Genomic DNA, 16,033 nt, shown 5'->3' on the forward strand with positions numbered 1-16,033 from the left:
AATATTAATGCCCAATAAAAGTTTCCAAAAAAAAAGACAAGTAATGGAACAAGTTTGACAGCAAATTTTTTTTAAAATGGCTTTCGTCGAAAGTTTAAGCGCGCAGCTGCTAAAATCGATTTTATGAAACAATTCCACTGTAGACTCGAGCAAAATGCCCGATATTATTATAGAAAGTGTCCTTAAAGGAAAATTAGACTGTGAACTGTTATTTAAGTGGTTGAACAACGAAGAGATCGAGGTGGGACCTAACCTAAAACCCGTTTGTGATTTTCGTTAATTTCTTTATTTTTATTTGTGTTGTTGAATTTCAGGATCCGCCCGAGGATTGTATACTGTTCTGTTGTAATAGAAACGAGTTCGTGGCGTACTTTTTGTCGTATTTGAGAACACAGACGGAAAGGTGAGTTGCTCTATTTTTATAAACAAAGCAATGACAGATGGTTATTAAAATTGTGGTGCAAAAACAGTGTGCTTCAAATACGCAACATTAAAGCTATTAGACAGAATAATTAATAAATTGTGGTTACCCAAACCCAAGATATTGCCCTAATAAAAGTAGAAGAGATGCTTTTGACAGTTGAATGTAGAAAACCACTCTAATTGTCTCAAAATTAAAATTATTTTATTAAATTTTGACCACTGGTGGCACTTGTGAACGTTAAATGCAGAAAAAAAAACAAATACCCCCTTAATCTGGACATGAATGACTGTCTTTTCACCTATTTTACTGACTGCAACAGTGCTCCAAGGTCAAGGAAGGAAGCACTGTTAGGGCCAAAAAGATAAGGAGACATGTAAAGTGCCCCTTAAGGGCTCTCTTTTTTAATCTTATGATGACGTTCATAAGTGCCAAAATACTAGATTTTAAACTTTCGCGTTCCATTTCAACATAGCAGCATAGCAGCTGATACGTCAAGCCGTGAGTACATAATGTAACTCATTAATAAACGTTGTGTTAAGACCCGTGTCTTACTATTTTAGTTTGCCAAAATACTGGTCAAAATTGAGTTGGGTCATTCAAAGGTCATGTTAAAAACCAGCATTGTGGCATACTCCGTAATAGTTCTTTTTACCCAGTTAAAGACAAGAGTTAAATATCCTTTTACTTGGGATCTTTTGGAAAAAGTAAACCAGAAAATATTTGCAATTATTTGGTTAATGATTATTGAAAATGACATGTTAATTGAAATAGAATGTAATGTATTTTTGTAAATTGTTCAACGCAATAATATTCAAAATATTTTGAATTTGAATTATTGAAAGTTTAGTGTGCCAAACAAAAATATTTGTCTATTATTTGTACAAGGTGAAATTTTAAAATATTGCTGTCAATTGCGAAAGTAATAGCATAAAAAAAGCGAAAGTACCTAAGGCGATTATCACACTGCACCGCGCTCCGCCGCGGTACGCGGGACGACAGATTTAATCATTGTATGCAAGTACCTCAGTTTGTATAGAAAACACGCGCGGCACAACAGACTGACAACGCGTCTGCGCGCGGTTTTTTTTATATGTAATCACGCGGACCGCGGCGGAGCGCGGTGCAGTGTGATAATCGTCTAATAGCGCATATTCCGTTATAATGGTGATTTTGCACCTCCTTATTCAAACAATTTTTAATTTTCAGTGTCCTACAAACGAACAGCAATGCGCCGCCTCCTCTCCACCAAACGCCTGAAAAGGTCCTCAACCCGCGCCGGAAACACCGACGTTCCATCAGCGACCCGACCAGCGATGATAGAAAAGACACCTTATCCGTCAAATCGACGTCCCTACGCAGTCAGGAATCCCCTAGCAAAGATCGAAAGCGAACTGGACGACGGGTTAAGACGAAACTATTCGATGATTCTACGATATCCTCCGATGAGTCCAGAATTAGCACTGGCATGGAGAAAGTCTTCGTATCTAGTACCCCAATGAAGAGCAATTCTAGATCAGAACTGCCAGCTACCAGCCCAGTGACTCCGTTAAGGAGTTTCATGCATGAAAGATGTGATACTCCCAGGCTGAGTCACAGACACAGATCGCATGAAAAAAGCTGCCTAGGTGACTATTTGGTCGGTGATTTTGCTCAAAAGAGTTCCAAAAAGAAGAAAGGTAGGAATGCTTCTGATAGCTCAGAACCTGTGGAGTTAGATCTGAGTAATTCTGATGCATTTCCCGAGATTGGAGCGAGAAAAGCTAGTTCTTTGAGGTCTGATAAACGAAGGATTAAACCGACAAATATTGATAAGAGCACTTCAAAGAAGAGTGTGTCTCTAAACAGTTTTAATTCAGACTATTTTCAGCAGTCAAGCGTTTCTTTGCTTGAAGATAACGCAGTATTTAAGCAACAAAGCATCCAATCAAAAGAAGCGAGTGGATTTGACGCGGAAAGAAGCATGTTGAAGCAAGAACGTCACAAGTTGATGGAGAAATTCAATATTCTGAACACTACAGCTTCACCCAAACCTGTTGCACCCAAAATAAAGGTTACACAAAAGGAATCGTTTGAACAAGCAAAAACTTACATCAAATCGGACTCGACAAAAATCGTTTTCAAAGAAAAACTTGATCTCTTATGCGATATATACGATATATTAATGAATAACAATCTAATTTTAAGCGTAAGCACAGAAATATACTTCTTAATATCGATTTTACTGTCAAAGCAATGCGAAGAAGAGTACAAGACAGTCGAAAGCAATTTGAAAGACAATAATTTTGAATATTTAATGAAATCTATACACAATAGCACGTATTTTGCTGTGAAATGCTTGTGGAATATGCGCACAATATTAGAAGTTGTCTTGGATAGGAATTCTTTAAAAATACTCGGTGAAAATAAGAAAGTTCGAGCTTTTTATCCGGACTTAGCGAAGTTTTTGCTAAATTCTTACGGATTAAAGTGTGAGTTAGAAGGAGGACAGCAAGAGAAGAAAAGTGTAGAGAGAATATCCAACGGTGTGATATGCTTCAACCATGAGACGGACAACGTTGATAACTTTCCATCGGTGATGAGTTTTCAGAACTTCAAAAAGCAGAGGGACATGTTTTACGAGATTGTGAGGTAATAAACAATTTTATTATTACATATTTTTGCTTTATACATTTTCATGATTATAGATAATTTCATCCACTCGGACGCGCCCCACCATTCTCCCGCTAATGTTTGAGTGTTATCGGTACACGCTAAATGATCCATGAGTGCACACGCACACTACAATAATGCCGCTCGGATTTCTCGGATCAAACTCCCCTTCAGGGAAACTCCGAGCATAGCTTGCTCCATCGCCCTTTGGGTGACCTTGAGCCTTCTTATAAGATATTAACGGCCGCCCGCGACCTCGTACGCGTGGATCCCGTTTTACCCCCTTGGGGGTTGAATTTTGCAAAATCCCGTCTTAGTAAGCACCTATGTTCTAAAAGGAACCCCCATGCAAAATTTGAGTCAGTCGGTGACCTTTCGTTTTTATAGATGTAGATAAAAGCAAAAGGTTACTAACTGACTGACTGACTCATTCATCACGAAATCTCAGAAACTAAAGCCTGGTCCGTAAGCATGTAGAATTTTGTCCAATGACCCCAAGCTACCCATCCTTATCGCTCGCGCGTAATTATATTGCTGTCGCGACTGTGCGACGGGCGCCCGCAGTGAGTGTGCGAGCGTGACAGCAACATAATTACGCGCGAGCGATAAGGATGGGTAGCTTGGGGTCATTGGACAAAATTCTATGTGCTCACTGACCAGCCTTTACAAGTGCTAGGAGTCTCAAATTTTGCATGGGGGTTCCTTTTAGAACGTAGGTGCTCACTAAGAACGGATCTTACGAAACTCCACCCCTAAGGGGGTAAAACGGGATCCACGCGTACGAAGTCGCGGGCGGCCGCTAGTATATTATGCAGATTTGATTCAAATTCTAAATTCAAATTCAAAATATTTATTCATAGCAAAATACATATTGTTATTGATTACATAAATGTTATTTATTTCACAGATGGTACCAAGAGACCACAGCGTCAGGCGGGTCGCTATCGTCCTTCCGAGCTCGGATCAAGACCTTGCTGTCGTGTGGACAGGCGTCAGCAAACTATGCTCATCTTGCTGCTTTGTTCACTCAACACATGTTGGCTGAATGTCTGCCTGCTAACACCCAGGTGAGTTATCCTACTATCCTACTAATATTATAAAGGCGAAAGTTTGGATGTCTGGATGTTTCTTACTCTTTCACGCAAAAACTACTGACGGATTTCGACGAAACTTTACAGAATTATAGTTTATAACCCAGTATAACATATAGGCTATAATTTATGACGATATGTGACAAATAAATTTCAATAAATAAATAACACGTGAGAAATATTTAATTATAGTCTATCCAATATAGCTTGATTAGAATGACGGCTGTCAAACGAATGTGACTAGTGATGGGTATGTTTCGTACGGTTCACATAGATTTATCGATAAGTTTTCAAAAAAATGATATAAAAAAATGCACCCAATTTTTCTTCATATCTTTATTCATAAAAATGACAATTATGATTTAAATTTAAAGACAGTAAAATTTAAAATTCATGTCAAGGGTGTACAACCTAAGTCGTAGTCATTATCATCAGTGTTCTTCAGTGGTTTTTTTCTCTCGCTAGAGGGCGGTGGGCATCTCTTCTAGAGCAACGGTGCTATGAATACCCAAAAAATTACCGGTGATTGATTTCCGATGTTTGATTATTTAAGAATGAAATGTTTTTTGGTTTTTAATAGTGAACATTTAGAAAAACGTATAACTTGACTTAAATATGTAAAAAAATTAGTTAGAAAAAAAATTTGTTAAATATGTTAAAAAAATAGTTTTAATTTAATATGACATTTGTCGATATGTCCCAACACTAACATTTTTGTAACTCGAGATAACCTTGTAGAGACGTCGTTAATACTCTAGCTTGATTTTTATAATTTCGAATTACTACTTATTGGTGTAATTTAACGCTGCATTTACACGAAATTATCATTTTTATTGGAAGCACTGTCGTCGAAAATATTGTTTGTAGGTCAGACGTGAATTATTTCTTGTCCGCCAATATTTAGCTCTCATTGATCGCTACTACAAAGTTATGTCGTTACTTTTGATGGCAGCTGTCATTCTAATCAAGCTATATTGGATAGACTATAATATGCGCCATCTATCAACATTGCTTTTGACGTTCATTAATATTCATGCGGACGACGAAGCCGTGCAACGCCATCTATCAAGCGCTATTCAAACTACTGCTTTTGACGTTCGTAAATAATATTTAAATTTTATTAAATAAAGAAATGTTATGTGTTTCAATCACAGTGTACCATTGGTTATAACGGGGTAAAACGAGGTCCTAGTCTGTAATAAATAAGCTTGCGCAATAACTGTATTATAAATTTTAATAAATACCCATTATATTAAATTTCAGGAATCCAAACTCAGCAAGCTCCAACGCCGTCTCACCTGCCCCACCAACGCGGAAAGCCACCGACTACCCGCGTTCTCGACCAAAGAGACGTTCTACGCTTCGTTTATACGCTCAGCGGACGGATTCTTCCGAGTACACTTACAGGACGCAGTGGCTAGCAGTCTGGTGTCGTTGGACGCGGCGCCCGGTTTGACTTGTGAGTGTACAGTGTAATAGTTTGTCTCGGACGTGATATTTCAGTGTTTTTATTTTTGGCAACTCCTCCGTGGTTGAGAATTCCGGGTGAAGCTCGCTTCCACCTTCGGCCTGATCGTCACTTACCATCAGGTGAGACACAGGCCAAGAGCTTCTTCGTTGTTGATAAAAAAAATCTGGTCTCGATCCACTTTGCACTTTTGGTCTCGATCGTGCCGGTAAAATGTTTTGTGTCTCAGACACACTGCTAAAGTGTTTTGTGTCTGGGACGCTCAGTAAAGTGTTTTATGTCTCGGATTTATGACTATCACGTGCCACTAAAGATTTGGTTCCAACGAGACACAATTTCAACGGGACACATTTTCAATCGGACACATTCCCACGTGGACACGTCAATTATTGTATCATCAGTTAAATGTTTTAATGAAAAAAAAAATTGAAATGATGCATTTTAATTTCTGTGACCGGTGACGGTCTGGGTGTTAGTTAGACTATCTATACTTATAATAAATCTGTAGAGAGGTCAATTCTGTACATGAAATATATTTTCAAAATAACTATCAGGGGGTGATTAGTGATCGATACTGATGCCAAAAATGCAATCAGTAAAAATTTTGTCTGTCTGTATGTTCCTTATAGAAACAAAAACTACTCGACGGATTTTAACGAAACTTGGTAAGTGTTTTATTCCTCTTACGTGTGCCACTAAAGTGTTTTATGTCTCAGGTTCCTCACTAAAGTACTTTATGTCTAGGACACAAAAGTGTTTTATGTCTCTCATGTGCAAATAAAGTGATTTATGTCTCAGATTCCTCACTAAAGTACTTTATGTCTCGGACACAAAAGTGTTTTATGTCTCTCACATGCCACCAAAGTGTTTTAAATGTCTCTCACGCGCCACCAAAGTGTTTTAAATGTCTCTCACGCGCCACCAAAGTGTTTTAAATGTCTCTCACGCGCCACCAAAGTGTTTTAAATGTCTCTCACGCGCCACCAAAGTGTTTTAAATGTCTCTCACGCGCCACCAAAGTGTTTTAAATGTCTCTCGCGTGCCATCAAAGTGTTTTAAATGTCTCTCACGCGCCACCAAAGTGTTTTAAATGTCTCTCATATGCCACCAAAGTGTTTTATGTCTCTCACTTGCCACTAAAGTGTTTAATGTCTCAGATTCCTCACTAAAGTTGATTCTCTACATAATTTTGTCATATTACGAAGAGAGCAAAACTGAAAAACCGTATTGCGTTTGTTCTAGTCTAACATCTTTATTTTTTGTTTTCTAATTTACTTTTAAATCCTGATCTTGACAAAAGTACTTTATGTTTCGAACTCTACTTAAGTATTTTATATCTCTACCTTCCCTCTAAAGTGTTTTATCTCTTCCAGCGCACCCAGACGTGTCCAAAGACTACCACTCGCTGGCCAAGAAGCTGTGTCTGCTCGGCAAGTTCTCGGGCTTCGTCGCGGCTCTCCCATACAGCCTGGCGCCCGAGACAGCCCGGCCTGCGCCCCACCAGCCGCCGAGGGGCCGCGCCGCTGAGAGCGAGGTGGCTCAGAGGAACCATGTGAGTAAGATTCCCACCTGCCCCCCTAAGATTCCCACTTGCCCCCCTAAGATTCCCTCGTGCCCCCGCCCCTAATATTCCCTCCTGCCCCCCTCTGAGTCTCTCCTGCCCTCTGTCTCGCCTGCCCCACTCCGAGTCTCCCTGCCCCCCTCCGAGTCCCTCCTGCCCCCCTTTGATTCCCTCCTGTCCCCCCCTGTCTCTCCCGCCTCCCTCCCGCGTGTCCCCGGTCGTCGGTGTCCCGCGGTGGTGTCGTCGCGCTCCATACAACCTGGCGCCCGAGACAGCTCGGCCTGCGCCCCACCAGCCGCCGAAAGGCCGCGCCGCCGAGAGCGAGGTGGCTCAGAGGAACCACGTGAGTAACAATCTAGTCGAGTCTCTCTTGCCCCCCTAAGATTCCCACATTCCCTCCTGCCCCTAAGATTCCCTCCTGCCCCCCTAAGATTCCCTCCTGCCCCCGTAAGATTCCCTCCTGCCCCCCTAAGATTCTCTCCTACCCCCCCGCCTCATACAGACTATTGCAACCGCATAGATGCCTCTGCCTTGATCTGTAGAATCAGAATCATCATCATTAATAGGTCATTTACTCGTAGTCTCCATGCAGGAGCACGACTCTAATTTACCAGCAAATGGAGGATTTGTCCTACACTCCCCACGCTGGCCAGACGGGTTGGGGAGGAAAATCAGAGTATCATACTTCCTACTAATGTCTGGATGTTTGTTACTCTTTCACGCAAAAACTTAACATATAGGCTATAATTTATGACGATATGTGACAAATTTTCAATAAATAAATAAGACGTCTAAAAAGCGCCATCTATCGTCATTGGTTAAAATCTACAGCGCTGGACAAACTACTGTCTTTGACGTTCGTAAATATTCATGCGGGGGAGGGAAGCCGTGAAACGCCATCTATCGACATGATATCTAACGGGGGTAAAACGAGGACCACGCGTACGAAGTCGCGGGCTGCCGTTAGTTCTCTAAATATATTTATGTGTTGTCTCTTTCTTTCAGAGCCAACCAACGCTTGACCTCAAAGGCATGCTGACATCAGCCTACCAGACCTCCCGCCTCATAATCACCGTTCCATGGGTAGTCCACTACCTATCCATGTTGGACTACGCTTCACTCCGCATACCATACTACCAAGAACTCCTCAAAATCCTCCGTCACATCTATATAAACCGCTTAAAAACCAGTGAAACGTTCCTAAAAAAGAACACAGTGATTTTTCTAAAGTGCACGCTTGGGTGGTTGTTCGATTTGCCTCATTTCCCTCAAGATATCACCTGTGATAATAACCCAGTGATCAGTGAAGTGAATATAGACTGCAGTGAAGTGATAGATGAAGTGATTCTGTTCGATCTGTGCCCGTATTTGAGGGATGTTAACGTGCTGCTGTCTACGTGCAAAGTGAGCCATGATCAGAAAGATGTGGGGACTTTCAGGCATATCACTCCGGTTAGTCTGACGTTGAACCCGGAGGATCGGTTGAGGAATAAGGAAAGGGAGTTACAGGTGAGAATATTATAATAATTATGCATTAAGAAGTAAAGCAGTATTTATATGCGCCGTATTGAATCCTGATAAAATGAAAATAAATATAAATATCCTTGGACATTTTACACTGCGTTTCTAGTCCCAAACTAAGCAAAGCTTGTGCTATGGGTACTAGACAATGGATATAAACGTATTTAAATACTTTTTTTTTTGTAAATACATACTTATTATACATAGAAAACACCCAGTCCAATACAAACAAATATGTTCATGCACACAAATGTTTGTACTGTGCGGGAATCGAACCCGCTACCTCCGGAATAGTAGTCCGTTTCGAACCACTAGTACGAACTACACCAAACGGCCGACTAAAATTACCTTATTTGGCAATTATTACAGTATTGGAAGGATTCGAAAGTACGATATAATGACTTCTCTTATAGTGACTTATCAACTCGGAAAGGGATCAATACCGTATCGCCTTTCGCGAGCTGTCAACCGCGAGGCGAAGCGTTTACGTTACGGTGCGGATAAGTGTGCGTTGCAGTATGGAGTTTCATACAAAGAATACTGATCGCCTCGAGTTGATACGGTTACGATCCCTTTCCGGCGGGTTTAGTATGAATTTATATCAAACGTCGTAACTAAGAATATTTTAGTTATTGAAAGTTTCCGCTAGGGGCGCTGTACAATCCGTCATACATTTAATGTCACTTTTTTACGCAGTCGACATCGAATGCGTCCCCCTGGTTGATAAGTATGCTACTTCCTTTACAGTATTTTTGCAGAAAATAAATTGATTCCATCATCTTTTGTTCCCCAGTCGCGTCTCGAAGAAGAAATGCTCAAAAGCCAGCCGTCCTCAACTCGGCGCGTGTTAGAACTGGTCACGGAGCGAGTGGCCGCGGCCACTGTGCGCGAGCTGGCTCGGCCACTGGCCACCGCGAGAGAGCAGGTGGCCGCCCGGGCCGCCAGGACGGTGCGGGAGAGAGCCGGTATGACGCAGGTGGGTAATAAGCTAGCCACTAATAGACACTAGACACCCGCCTCTAGACACTAGACACCCGCCTCTAGACACTAGACACCCGCCTCTAGACACTAGACACCCGCCTCTAGACACTAGACACCCGCCTCTAGACACTAGACACCCGCCTCTAGATATTAAAAAAATATATAATATTTTTTCTTCTTCTTCACAGCACTGGCCCATTTATTATCCCGAAGCAGTGGTAGGGTTAATACTGGGACGTGTAAAAGTGCTTTTTAAAAGCCTATTTGCATAAATAAATGAGTTTTATTTTTTATGACGTTTTCATTTTTTTTCTTTATCGAATTATTCGATTAAATTGACTTGAAATGTCGCGTAACGTCACTTCTAAGTAAAAAATCTATATAGGCGTGACGTAACGCGCCATATCAACTCGACGGAGCACTGTTATTATTTAATTATGAAAGAAAATAAAAAATACGTGTCTAATATTTCCTAATTGTCTGTTTGACGGGTAAATTAACTTTTTTTAAATTGCCACTGTATTTATTTGGCATTAAATGCAATTACTGTTTAATTTAATATTATTTAATTGATTTTAGTCTGCATTCTGTATTCTTATAACTGTGAAACTTTGCTGATTTCCGTCCTATTTTTGTGTGATTATTTGTCTGTATATCAAAATTTTTTGTTTCCCTAATATCAATAAATAATTGAAATTTTGTCATCTAGCCTATTACCAAAATAACAACCAAAATGGTGTGCTCGTTCTAATATCACATGCATTCAGTAAATTTAATATTTTCTCTTCCAGGCGGCGTTACTTCAGTCACTACAGACGTTATACTCCGAGAAGCTGGACGAGCTTCGGACGAGTGCGTTAGAGGGCGCCTCTGTCACCATCAAGAGGAGGGCCTCATCTGCCCTGAGGGCTTTGCTGCCTCAAGCACCGTTACCATTACAGGTATAGTTTATATTTACTCTATAGCCCGGTCTGCGAGCACGTAGAATTTTGTCCAATGACCCCAAGCTACCCATCCTTATTGCTCGCGCGTAATTACCTATATTGACAAAATTCTACGTGCTCGGCGACCAGACTATACATTCACTGTCATTTTGTCTACTATCCCCTCTAAACAAAGTGACAGTTTAAAACTTTAAATAGATATACACCCGTCCGACTTCTTTTGTAACTAAAAATTGCGCTCAGAGAAGCGTCTACGAATGTCAATCTGTCACAAATTTAACTTTTTCTTAAGGGGTGTATAAACGTTTTTCTCGCTATGGTTATGGTTAGCCGTCGTCGTTTATAGTTTTCTGGCTACCATAGTAATATAAGCTAGACGAGCTACGGACTAGTGCGTTAGAGGGCGCCTCTGTCACCATCAAGAGGAGGGCCTCATCTGCCCTAAGGGCTTTGCTGCCTCAAGCACCGTTACCATTGCAGGTATAGCATAGAAATCTAGAGTGATGCCAACAAATGCGCTGACTTCAAAACCCAGTGTCGCATTCACAGATCACAGAAACTAAAGGGAGATGTGAAAAGGGGGCGGGGCCGGTATCGCAGCAAATTGCCCAAAAACCGAACACATTGCTCGATTCGTTCGTATCAGCCAAATGACGTCCACTGCTGGACAAAGGCCTCCCCCAAAGATTGACACAACCACCCATCTCGCGCTGCCCGCATCCAGGTGCTTCCCGCAACCTTTACCAGATCGTCGGTCCACCTAGTTGAGGGCTGCCCACACTACGTCTTTCGGCCTGTTATTGCCACTCCAGAACTTTTCTGCCCCATCGGCTATCGGTTCTACGAGCTTTGCATGTACCGTTAATCCTTCAAGGCCCGCGAATCTAGACACAATAGATAATCAATTGTTATGACATTAATGAATGCCGTCTGGGACTCAAGTGGTTAATAAATCAGACTGGTCCCTCCTAGACATATTAAAAAATACGGGAGTATTCCCACCTCTCGTTCCCACCGCTGCAACTCCTGTGTAGCCAGGATCTACAGCTTGACCGCCAATAACCCAACTAGTGAAGGTCAAGTTTGTCCCGGGGGAAAGTTAAACTGTCATTGGACCCGCAACGAAATTAATCTAAAAAACATCAGAGGAGTTCGAAATTAAGGAGCGACTTTTGTGGAAACCTTTCAATTATACAGCCTCTAGACAAAGTGACAATTTTAATAAAATTACATTGGTTTTTATTGCAGGCGTTAGCTGCTAACAACTGCCTGAGCAAAGTCCGACGGTGGCTGCAACAGAATTGGACTAGAACTGGTGAGTTATTAAATAAATTAAAGCAGTAGACTTATGTTACTTTTATGTAAATTGCATTTATCCACTAATTTCCTGTTTAGAATTTAGAAATCGGTTGTAAAAGTCAAAGGTGACTGAGTTTGTTTGTCTGCCACTTCTTCTAAGCACATAAGCAGATCATTGTGGTAGAAAAGTAATCTCTAAAGTCCGGTCGCCGAGCACGTAGAATTTCGTCCAATGACCCCAAGTTCCCATCCTTATCGCTCTCGCGGAATTATATTGCTGTCGCGTTCGCACACTCACTGCGGCCGCGACGTTACAGTCGCGACGTCATTGGACGAAATTCTGTCTGCTCGGCGACCGGACTTTAGAAGTACTCAGAACTTAATTCTAAAGTTACGCTTGTATTTCACACCTTGCTCGTCTGGCATGTCGCATGTCAGTCGTGAGTATGTCGCGTCGCAGTCACGTGACTGTCGCGCTACAGTCGCGTATCAATCGCGCCATGGTCGCGTACCATTTCACCGCTTCTGGAAGCTCATTTGAAAACCTCCTTAACCAAGATTCTAAATTATTTTAATCCAATCTTTCTCCCCAGACGTCCTTTGCAAAGACATAGAAGCTGAAATGAAGAATCTCATAGCGGTGGGGGCAGCGTCCGCGCATAAGGCCGCGTGCTCACAGTCGCTCACGGTCGACGAGGCGGAATGGGCGGCTCGCAGCACCAGCCCTGCTGCCACGCTTATACATCTGAAGGTGGGTAGTTTTCACCCCTAGGGCAGAAGATGAACCTCCTCCCCCCTAGATGAGTCCTCCCCCCTAGATGACTCCTCCCCTAAATGAATTAACCTCCCCCCTAGGCCAGAAGTCAACATCCCCCCTAGGCCAGAAGTCAACATCCCCCCTAGGCCAGAAGTCAACATCCCTAGGCCAGAAGTCAACATCCCCCTAGGCCAGAAGTCAACATCCCCCTAGGCCAGAAGTCAACATCCCCCCTAGGCCAGAAGTCAACATCCCCCCTAGGCCAGAAGCTGACTCCCCAGGCTGCCCAAGCTGGTTACGACTACTTCAAATTTTCGTTGACGTTACGTAACATCAAACTACCCTCGTTTCCAGGAACAAATCTGCCTCCTCCTTGAAGACGAAGAACCAACTGATCTACAACAGACACTGATTGATTGCGCCGCGTGCTGTGCGCCCGAGAATGTGTTCCGACGGCCGCCTACACAGAAGGCGCTGTTACAGCTTAGCGTCGAGCTGTGTCTTGTATATGGTGAGTTTATCCGGCTCGAAGGACCATGAATATTTCATATTAACCACGCAGAGGGTGCTACTGTAGCTCAGCTTTCAGCTGTGGCTTATCTTTGATGAGAATAAAGTGGTTTAATCCGGCTCAAAGGACCATCACATCTGGCTCGAAGGACTACGTGGTCCTGTTATGGTCTAAATGCAGAATTTATCCACGTAGTGAGCCCTGCTGCAGCTTAGCGCGGGACTCTGCCTTGTCTATGGTAAGTAGACAGTAGCCTCTGTAGGTCGTTAGTCCAATCTGGCTCAAAGGACCATGTAAAATGTTATGATAGTACAGTTCCAATTCAGAAAAACTCAAGATCTTTTGAGATTACAATTACTTATCTACGCAGACGGCGCTGCTAAAGCTAAGTATGGAACTGTGAACATTACACTATTAAGTACTTTCATTTGTATGATAGTGTATACAGGCCCTAACTCTCCAAAAACATCTTTTCAGTCAGCAAGAAACCGCTAGAAGTCACCGAGTCATTCCTCAACCAGCTCCACTCAATATGGAACGTCTGCTGTCCAGACAGGAAGCGGAGTGCCCCCGAAGAACTCACCCTCCCAGAGAGAAGACCTGACCTCTCTCCGGAGTTCAGGAACTTTGACGATGACCGAGTACCCACCCCGGTCTCAGACGAAGACGGACCACCGGTGACCAACATTAAAATAGTGACCGTTGACAGTGACAGTGAAGTGAAAGTGGTAGACAAAGTGAACGATGAAATCAGTGATGAGAATTTGGAGTTTTTTGACAGGATTCTGTGCCCGAGGAATATTGTGTTATTGAGTTCGTCTAAGAGCAAGCCGACTGATGTATGGGAGGCTTTGGCTACGGTGTTGGTGTTTTTGCTGAAGAATGCTTATTTGAGTGAGGATTCACTCACTGAGCAGTGTCTAGCTGTGTACAGACAAGATTGGCCACAGGTTTGTATATTTGTAAATATTTACTAGCCTGCCCAGAATGCGCGGCGTGACAAAGTCTTATCGATGATATCGGTTATCGCGATAAATCGATAAAATGTCACGACAAAAGTTTGTCATGACGCGCAACCTAGGCATACTGGTGTAAGTTTTTACTTAACCACATAGAGCAATAAATTAATTTGGTATCCACTTTACCCGTTTTCACCATCAATCCCTAATTTTTAAGTGACCCCAAAATTAAAAAACTCATTAAAACTCATTTATTTCTCTAAATAGGCTTAAAAAAAGCACTTTTACACGTCCCAAAAAAAAATCCTATAGGGGTCACTTAAAAATTAGGAATTGATGGTGAAAACGGGCATTAGGTCCGTAAATACTAAAATAGCATTTTTAGATAAAAGTTTCCAAGACAAATCCATAATAATGACCAAAACTGTCAATATTATCAGATCGCCAGAGCGCAGAGTCGGTTACTTCTATACTTCGTCCAGCCGTTCTTGAGTTATAAATGGTAACTAAAACTCTTATTTTCTCTCCACAGAACATTCTAGAGAACCTATCCACCTGTATGAAGTCGGTATCGTCGCGGTGGTCACGCTCGTCTACTGGCAAGTTTACCTTATTCCTGGACTTCCTCGCAGAATACTGCGGGGACATGGATTATGAGCCAGCGGATTGAAGCCGGACGGATTGAGGTCTTTGGATTGAAGTCAGATGGATTGGGGTTTTTGGATTGAAGCCGAGTGGATTGAGGTTGAAGTGAACGAGGTTTGTGAAGGTTTAGTACTGTGTTTCTTTATTGTTTTGATGGTGAAATTTGTTAACGTAACCACGTTTAAAGCCAATATTACGTATGTTACAATAAGGCACAGAACAGACGGTGCAACGCAACTGCAACGAAACTGCAACTTTCTGATGATTCTTATGAATGAAACTGAAACTGAAAGTTTGAAACTGGTCGCGTCATGTGTGGTCTCTCAACGGACGCTATGGCAGAAACTTAGATGCAACTCAAAAGTAACTAGCAGTTGCAGTTTCGTTGCTGTTGCATTTCACCGTCTGTTCTGGGCCTAAAAGGAGCAGACAGATTTTGCGAAAAGTTTAAAGCATTTATTTTACCAGAAGTGCATATTATAATATGTAGTTGTATATGAAAACTGCATAATTTGTCATCTAAGGAGACTATTTTGCTTTGGTGATTTTTGATTGACCTCAATATATTTTTCAATACTTTGCATTTAACAATATTTTGTTTACGTTTTGACTATTGCTGGTGTTTAAGTGTAAAATTATAGATTCAAAAATATTGCATATTATGTGTACTTGCATATGAAAATATAACTAACTTTAAAATTGATCGATTTTGGATTGACTTCATTGTGATAAAATTTAGAATGTTTTGGTAAATTAAAAATGGATTATAATTTAGAGTTTTTGCTTATAAATAATTTATTTTATGACATAATTGATCAAATAATTACAAACAAAACTAAATTTATTGAGTTTAGATTTTATTTAAAGGACTGAAACGATAGAATTGATAAACTTCAATGGACTGAAGACGAGGGATTGAAAAACTGGGATTGAAGCCAGATGGATTGTAAATGTATAAAGTACAATAATCTTATGCTCATTATTGTGAATAATATAAGTGTATTAGTTATTTTACAATTAAAAAGCGACCGTGCTCTCTATGATATATTTGAGTATAAATAATTTCAATACAATGTCTCGCAAAGATAAAAAATCAAAATCAAAAATATTTAATTCAATTTAGACCACTAGTGGCACTTATGAACGTCAAAATATAGTAAACTAGCTGTCCGCCCGCGGCTTCGCCCGCGTGGGATTATGTCTGTCACAGAAAAACTTTATCG

At 41.4% G+C, this 16,033-nt stretch overlaps 1 protein-coding gene across 1 annotated transcript; it reads left to right on the forward strand.

Moving 5' to 3' along the window:
- The first annotated feature begins 71 nt into the window (after positions 1-71).
- dlt (codanin-1 like protein dlt) lies at positions 72-15,030 on the forward strand. Its single transcript, XM_028302122.1, has 14 exons — positions 72-241; positions 315-403; positions 1,631-3,052; positions 3,981-4,140; positions 5,428-5,623; positions 7,006-7,184; positions 8,199-8,702; positions 9,508-9,690; positions 10,487-10,636; positions 11,888-11,954; positions 12,532-12,689; positions 13,050-13,206; positions 13,684-14,156; positions 14,698-15,030. Exons 1-14 carry the CDS (start codon positions 155-157, stop codon positions 14,833-14,835), a joined length of 3,963 nt encoding a protein of 1,320 aa, XP_028157923.1. The 5' UTR covers positions 72-154; the 3' UTR covers positions 14,836-15,030.
- The last annotated feature ends 1,003 nt before the right edge of the window (positions 15,031-16,033 follow it).

The sequence above is a fragment of the Ostrinia furnacalis genome, unplaced genomic scaffold (genome assembly GCF_004193835.3).
Source record: "Ostrinia furnacalis isolate ACB-3 unplaced genomic scaffold, ASM419383v2 OfSCF1083, whole genome shotgun sequence".
Lineage (NCBI taxonomy): Eukaryota > Metazoa > Arthropoda > Insecta > Lepidoptera > Crambidae > Ostrinia > Ostrinia furnacalis.